At 36.8% G+C, this 7,552-nt stretch overlaps 1 protein-coding gene across 1 annotated transcript in view; it reads right to left on the bottom strand.

Annotated features, from left to right (window-relative positions):
- The window catches only part of STT3B (STT3 oligosaccharyltransferase complex catalytic subunit B), a 48,838-nt gene continuing 41,286 nt past the window's right edge, over positions 1–7,552 (bottom strand). The window contains exons 13-16 of the mRNA XM_066991946.1: positions 5,661–5,834; positions 4,512–4,625; positions 3,206–3,418; positions 1–1,174 (exon numbers count right to left, since the gene is read on the bottom strand). Coding sequence (XP_066848047.1) covers positions 1,094–1,174; positions 3,206–3,418; positions 4,512–4,625; positions 5,661–5,834 — 582 coding nt within the window. The 3' untranslated portion in view covers positions 1–1,093. The remainder of the gene's footprint in view (positions 1,175–3,205; positions 3,419–4,511; positions 4,626–5,660; positions 5,835–7,552) is intronic.

The following is a 7,552-nucleotide window of genomic DNA, read 5'->3' as shown; positions in this document are numbered from 1 at the left end:
AAAAAAAAAAGTATAAAAGACAGACAAAGCAAATAGCGCTATAGCAGGAATTTCTTCAACTGATTTAAGCACTCTAAATAAAAATGCAGAGAAACAGATTTCCAGAAAAACTTTTTTTACCCTCACAAGAGAAGGCAGTGAGGGGGGGGGAAGAGGTTTGCAAACCCCCTACAACTGATAGCCACAGAAAGGGGTTCTGTATACCTGTCAACCTTTTTTTTTTTTTTCCTTAAATAGGCTATACTTGTTTTATCAATGTAAACATTTACCTAAAATAGTTTAATTTCTGTTCTGAAGCACCAGCCACTGTATGGTGCTCAGTTATACATTACTATAGCATTCATTACTGTCATTTCGGATCTTTCAGGAGGATACAAATTTAGCCCTTGTATCTACAATGTGCAAGATTTGCCTTGTCTACCTTATGAAATGATAGTGTAAGGCAGCAATACTGCAATCACATATTAAACAAAAGCAGCTTGTCCCATCTCAGCTATCACCCAATTGATATGTCCTGTCAGCTCCTGTGGAAACTGCAGCTTTGCTTCTTACACTCCAGATCAAAACCAGCCTGCAGCAAGAGTAAAAGGACGTTTAAAGAAACCATTGCAAAGTAATAACGGGAGTAACTTATTTTGAACGTTTAATTTCAAAGACAGCTCTATTTCCTCTTAATTGCTGAAAACAAGTCATTTTAGATTTGACCATTCCAGTTAACATACTGCCACTATTCAGCTGAACAGTGTTTTCCAAAAAAGATTGACAAGTATGCATGTGCCAAGGACCAAATTACAGGGTTCTTTGGTGCAGTCAGTCCAAATTCTCAACAGATTTGAAGGATAATATGTACCAATAAAAAAAATGCTGCTAGACTTGTATAGCAGCTCTGTCTTGCTTCACATTACAAATCTAAAACAGCTGTTCTCAATAAGCCAATATTTTTAATCAGACATTGCCTGAAAAATTTTGTACAATAATCTGGACCAATGATGGTTCTGTACCCTCATGTTGCTGTGAAACATGACTCGAGCTAAAGGCAAAGACTGGTTATCTCAAGGACAACTGCTTCGTATTAGCGATCAGAACAGTGTATTTAAACTGTCTTCCTGTTGGGTCTCTTGCCTTTCTTTAAAATTAGTTTATTCTTAATGTAGCCACGCTTCCTTTTGGAGGTCTAAAAAGAAAAACAGAATACAATGTATTAGTTAATGATTTAGTCTTGACCGCGTTTTTAATACTGTGCATTGCAATGCCTGCTCTTTCTTTAGATTTATTTTTAAAGAGCTTAACGGGTAAATCCTCAACTAGGTATTATCCATTTATTATTTTTAAAGTTGGGATTGTTAATTCATGCCCAACATTTACTTTTGTACAGGCTGTACTTTTGCAAGCCCCATATACCAGATATGTAGATTTATTTTCAAAGCATGTGCTGAGGCAGAATTAATAATTAACCAACAAGATAAAGCTCAAGTAGGCCAAAGAGCAGAAGTGATAGAGAGCATTAGTTTTGTTTGGAAATCCCTTCTTTTATCTTTTTGCACTATTTGATTCTCTTTAGAAGTTAGTGAGCTAGACAGTAATACTTGCTTGAAACAGTATTTTTCAAGAAGTAAGAGAAATCGAATGATCACATTTTAGTCTTTAGTCCTCCGCTGTCTGTAGGTTAGTTAGCTCTTTCTGCTCTTGTGTTGTTATCAGTGGATTTTAGATTCCTCTTTTTTTTTTTTTTAAAGGTGTTAATGGGGGGAAGCATTAATGTTAGTCTTCACTAATATTAAATTCAAAGTTGCATAAGCACAGTTAGCTCCTGACAGGTAGTGCTTGCCACAAGTCTGAAAGTAGGCAACTCCCACACTTACTGCAGTTTGTTGTGTGTCTACCAGCTGGCTCTATTATGTCAATTAAATATGACTTTTTTCCCTTTTTACTAAAAATCATAATACAATAATATTTTTAAGCAAGACACAAACTAATACACAATACTCAGACAATGTTATTTCTCTGAGTTTGAGCAATTTCACCCTTCACATGGAAGAGTGATTTGAGATGGACTGGATTTCCAGTAAGGAAGCAACTGTTGAAAACCTGTGGCTACTATGGAGCCTTCAGCACATTTTTAAGAAATCTGAGTTTAGCCCCACGCTCTTTGCTGGTCCTCTGATTTCTTAATGGGAAGCAGAGCAGGTTGGTACTGCAAGAGTTGGCGATGGATCAGAATTAGCGTCAGTGTTTATCCTGTCTTTAGACAGGACTGAAACATCCACAGCTTAAGTGTGGTCAGTGCATCTATCACTGATAAATATCTCTCTTAAGACCAGAAGTTACACTGTAAGTGGCTGATAGGTGTGGTAAAACTTCTGATTTCTTTTTAAGGCAAGTCTAGCTCTGTTGGCAACTCCAAATACCTTAAATTTTATGAGCTTGCAACAAATCATTTAAGTAAGCAACTTTTACCATTAGGAGTCCCCTCTAACATTCCCTATTTGTACTTCTATGACACGCAGCATAACATTACTGCCTGTACTAATTTAGTTTGTTACGTGTTTGTTTCTGACAGGATTCTGGAATTCCTGTTGTGACATACGTTAGTATGTATAGAAATCAGGTTTTGTGAAGGACAGGGCTGCTAAGATTCTCCCAAACATCCCTGATAACAAATCTTTCTTACTAGGCTGAAGAAGCACACCACAACTACCGCTGTTAAAAACATTAAGATGACTTCAAACAGGAAGCAGCCAGACACTAAATTCCATCAACAAAAAAATCATATTTAATTTATTTCATACAAAAGTACCATTTTTAAACTTCTAGGCATCACTACTTTCAAACAAAGTCAGAAAGCAACTTCCACATTTTTTACTTAGTGAGCCATAGTTACTGAAACATGAATTGATGTACTTTAGAGATTATACTTCCAGTTACATGAAGACTTAGGAGTTGTAACAGCCAGTGACACACTCTATTTCCAGTTAGCATTCTGCCTAAAAAAATATCTAGCCTTGTGTCTTTACATGCTTGTAAGTTAAGCAGACAGTAAATTAACAATTATTACCAGCAGGCAGGTCTGATATTGGACACTAACATGAACAGTATCCATAACATTCTGGCTAGTGGAAATACATAATTCACCAGCTATGTGATGCACTGTTAAAAATAAACTGCCATTTCCTGACCCCTTTGAAAGACTTCACTAGGAACCCACCTTCTTTGACAAATACTTCTGTTTCGGTACAATGTTGGTTACTCTAAGTTTATGATCCAATGTCTCCCTGTTGTCTAGTTGTTTCACCTTGTATATTCTAACAAGCCAGTGCTCTGAGGTAAAGGCTTCCTCCAGATGTTTAAATTTAATGTCCTTGTTTCCAATCTCAGCATTTCGTGTACGATCAAATCCTGGAGGTGTCCGAAAATCCAGCTATAAAGATTAAAGATCGCATATTAGTCGAAGATATAACCCAAAACATGCATCACTGCAAACTATAGTACTTCATACCACATGACAACAATTTCCTCTGGTCTAGTCAAAGGATGACACTTCCCCTTACACTGGTTATTACTACACAGAGAACTCTCACAGTTATTTTTTTTACAATTGAGAAAGACGAAAAGAAAGTCTCATTCCTACAAACAATGCAGAAGAGAGCACTTAAGTGTCTGAACAGAAATACCACTTCTACATTCAGAGATGGAACTACTCAAGCAAAAACCCGAGGTACAACAGGCTACGGTAGCTTTTTAGCACAGCTGTTCATGTACTTGCCAATCTTTTATACTGCTGTAGTTTGCACTTTCATGTTTTTTGTACAATCTGAAATAGTTCATATGAGGCTTATCAGTTAAATTTGATCCTTGTGTTAAGAATAAAATCCATTAAGCTCAAAATTTTAGCTGAATAAAGTATTCTTTTGCTAACATATCAAAATGATGAGCCCTTGGGGCAGGGGGTGGTTGCGGAGGGAAGAATAGGAAAGAAAAAAAATGCAAACGAGGCAGCTTTAGCTATGTATGTGTTTGATGATCCCAAAGGGGACTGACAACTCACTCAGAAAATTATACCCTGCCCTTATTATATAGTGCAGTGTTGCTTAATACACTGATGTGACTTGGATAGGAATCAGGTAGTTTCTGACAGATACTAAATCAAGTAGTTTCTGACAATTAACTGTTTCACTTATGTTGTAGAGAGCTTTACATTTGGTTTTTGTAACAACAAAACAGAAGAGTTAAAGCTTTAGCGAGTGCACTGCATAATGGAATTAAGACACTCATCGGAAGCAAGGCAAAGGACAGCAAAAAGCTAAGTACAAGTCTTGGTTAGCAGCACAAGTGCTTTTGTCTAGAGGGTGTATGCAGTAGAACACGTGCAGACATTATGATTGGTAAAGCAGACTCTTACCTCTGATTCTGCTACTACAAGCAATGCTCAATCTAAAAGATGGAAAATGCATCAAAATAACATTTGTTTTCTGATATTTTAATTACGATTCAGTTGAAGATTTTGCACTAACCTGCATCTCTCCAAATCTGTAATAGGACATTTTATACATGAGGCAGTTCAGTAAAGTTGGAGAACCTGCCTTGTCTACCCGGAATTCTCCCTGAGGAGTGAAGTAATCACTTTCCTTTAAAAATAAAAGAAGATAAAAAGAGTCAATAGAAACTAAACCCATATTTAAGGTCATTTCTCATTCCCTTCTCACAAAACAAAAAGAAAACAACAAAATATTTTTATAAAAAAAACTAAATTGACATCTACAATTTAAAAGCTAATTCAGGCCAGTCTTAAAACAGAAAGCGATGGTGCTCATTAAAGGTAAAATTAGTTACAAACTACCTGATTGTAACCCAAAACCGCATGGAACCCACCTTCCGAAATCCCCTTTACAATCCTGCTACAAATTTTGTCACTTCACAGTAAGCAGTTACTGGAAAACTAATCTGAAAATGTAAAAGTAAGACATCTACCAAAATTATTTTTCAGAAATGTGAAAAGCACTGCATTGTAAGTACACACTGTCACTGGATACTTTGTACGTGCAGTGTCAAAACAAAAATTTTCTGCTGTTTTTGTATCTAGTACAAGATGAAACTATTCATGCAGGCTACTCCCTTAAGCCAGCACTAATTATCTAGGAGTTTTTGTTAGGCTTATGCAAATACTACTACAGATTTTTGCAATCTCTGAGATATTCTAATAACTTACTTAAACTCTGTGTAAGTAAATATTAACAGTTCAAACTCTGTAATAGTAGGAAAGAAGCTAAAGAAATCTGTAATACCAGCTGTTTAAACGTTCTGAATGCTCCTACTTTTTTTAATAATATGACAGTGCCTAGTGAGACACACACAGGAATTACAAAAGATATCCTGTACTTTTAGTATCATGCAAAAAGGTGAAAAACTTTTGAGGTTATTGATCTTTCAAAGCCATAAAAACTGGGTTACAGGCCTCCACAGTGTTATTCTTCTAGAAAAACAACCCCTAACACGTTTTTCAAAAGAAATTGCGACAAGTAGATATTTCCCTCCACTGTTGAGTACTACCAGAAAGGCAACAATGTAAATAAAAGTTAAAAAATAAAAAAAGTAGAGATGAAAACACAGAAATAACATGTAGCCAATAACACTTCGGTTTTCCTGTGAAGTTTTCCACTTACTCGAATATCTTTGGGATGCTCCCCCTCTGCTATTCTCACCATCCACAAGAACTTATTAATATCATCACCAGAGTAGCCAATGACACCACCAAAAATAATCAAAACGTAATCCACATCCAGGCTTCTCATGATCTCGTATGCTGCTGATTCATTTGAGGACATTGCCTTTCCCACCTGTATCATAGCAAAAAGAGCTTAAGTATCTGTATAGGAGCCCATTGTACAGATTCTCAGATCAATGGCCTGCAAGACCAAAGTCCGAGAATACATATTTACCGAGCAGACCCCACATTTTCATTCTAGATAAAGAAAATCCATTGCCTTGATTTGGAAACCCCACAGCCCAACCTAAGTAGAAATATTTTCTCCTCTGTAAGAGAAGTGCTGCCTGTTGAAATGAGCTGTGCAAAACATAACAACAATCATTTTTCTTTTGTGGCAGCTACAGATTTTTTAAGTCACATCTTTATTGCCAGAAAGTTAGTATGGCAGAAAACACCTAATTACAAATTACTTTCAAAGCTTTAGACATAATCTAAAGTGAATAAATTATTTGAAATATTACTGATTCCCCCCCCCCCTTTTCCCCCTTTCCTTGATCTCTGTCCTTCAGTAACAAAGCAGCCACGCTGCACTGTACTCAGTGGTGTTGAATTTAGGGCAAGTTTATACAGAGAAAACATCAGAATAGAGCTATGCTTGAGTTAAAAGCATACATTGGCAAGCCAATGTTTTGGCCTTGAAAATCTTTTTAAAGCTGCATCTAAAACCTCTTCCAAAATGGTCATTTTCCACACTTAAAGAATTCACTTAAGTCAGTAACTGGCATCAGTTTAGTAGTTCTGTTTGCCATTGAATTTCTTAAAGTGTAACAATGTCTCACTGCAGTAGGAGGCCATAACTACAATATAAATAATATCGCATCCAAACTGGTAACATTCAGTTAACTCAAGAACTTAATTAGAAAATACTAAGCTTATGCTGCAATCTGTCAAAAAGATAGAGAACCTCAGTTTCTTGGCCACTGTCCTAATCGATGTGAAGTTATTCGTCAGATTCCTATTCCTGTGCAGGACGAAGTCAGCTGGCAAATATTTCAGGGCAATGCCTCGTTCAGAACAGAAGTTCAGATATTTGCCACAAAACACACTCACTTGTTTCCCTTTCTTCAGAAATGGAAGGAAACAGTGCCAGCAGTCGTACTGGAGAGAATTCTTTATTAAAAAACATTACTACTAGCTGCTGTAATGTGCATGGTTACTGTGCTTACGAAATCCAGGCGACTGTTCCACGGTCTATGCACCTGATAGGCCTTGCCCTAGCGGGACCGGCTGGTTTAAACATAACATCTGCACTACAGATATTGACAACAGCAGAATAGAGCTATCTATAGAGTAGACAACAACATAGAGCTATCTGAGTTGAATGAAAGAAATTAAATGTAAAAGTTAAATGTTTTATCTAACTGCATATTTGAGGGGACAATCACATCCAGTCTACAACACTTCCATTTTTACTCAAACTTTCTCAAATTCCCAAGACACCTAAAAATTCATTTTATCTGGTCACTTTTCATAGTGCCATTCAAAATCCAGTCAGCAAAGGCACTGCTGAACTGGAACAATCCGTATTTGGATAGTGCTGGTCTAGTACTAAGCACAAGGGGACTGGTTACACGACTTGATGCTATCTATTCTCCCACAAAGAAAAAGAAGAGAAACAGAAGTGGAGGTGAAGTTCTGGAAACTCCCAGAAAACAAAATGGAGAACCCAAAAGGAGAATCAATCCCCTCCAGCCCCAAACCAATCTTTATAACAGAGTTCTAGGAGATGCCAAAACAACCCTGTTCCTTCCACCTGTTTCCCTCTCCGTGGGATTTTTTTAAATACCA

Source organism: Anser cygnoides, chromosome 2, assembly GCF_040182565.1.
Source record: "Anser cygnoides isolate HZ-2024a breed goose chromosome 2, Taihu_goose_T2T_genome, whole genome shotgun sequence".
Lineage (NCBI taxonomy): Eukaryota > Metazoa > Chordata > Aves > Anseriformes > Anatidae > Anser > Anser cygnoides.
Note: the sequence above shows the minus strand (reverse complement) of the source record. Positions and strands in the feature narration are given on the sequence as shown.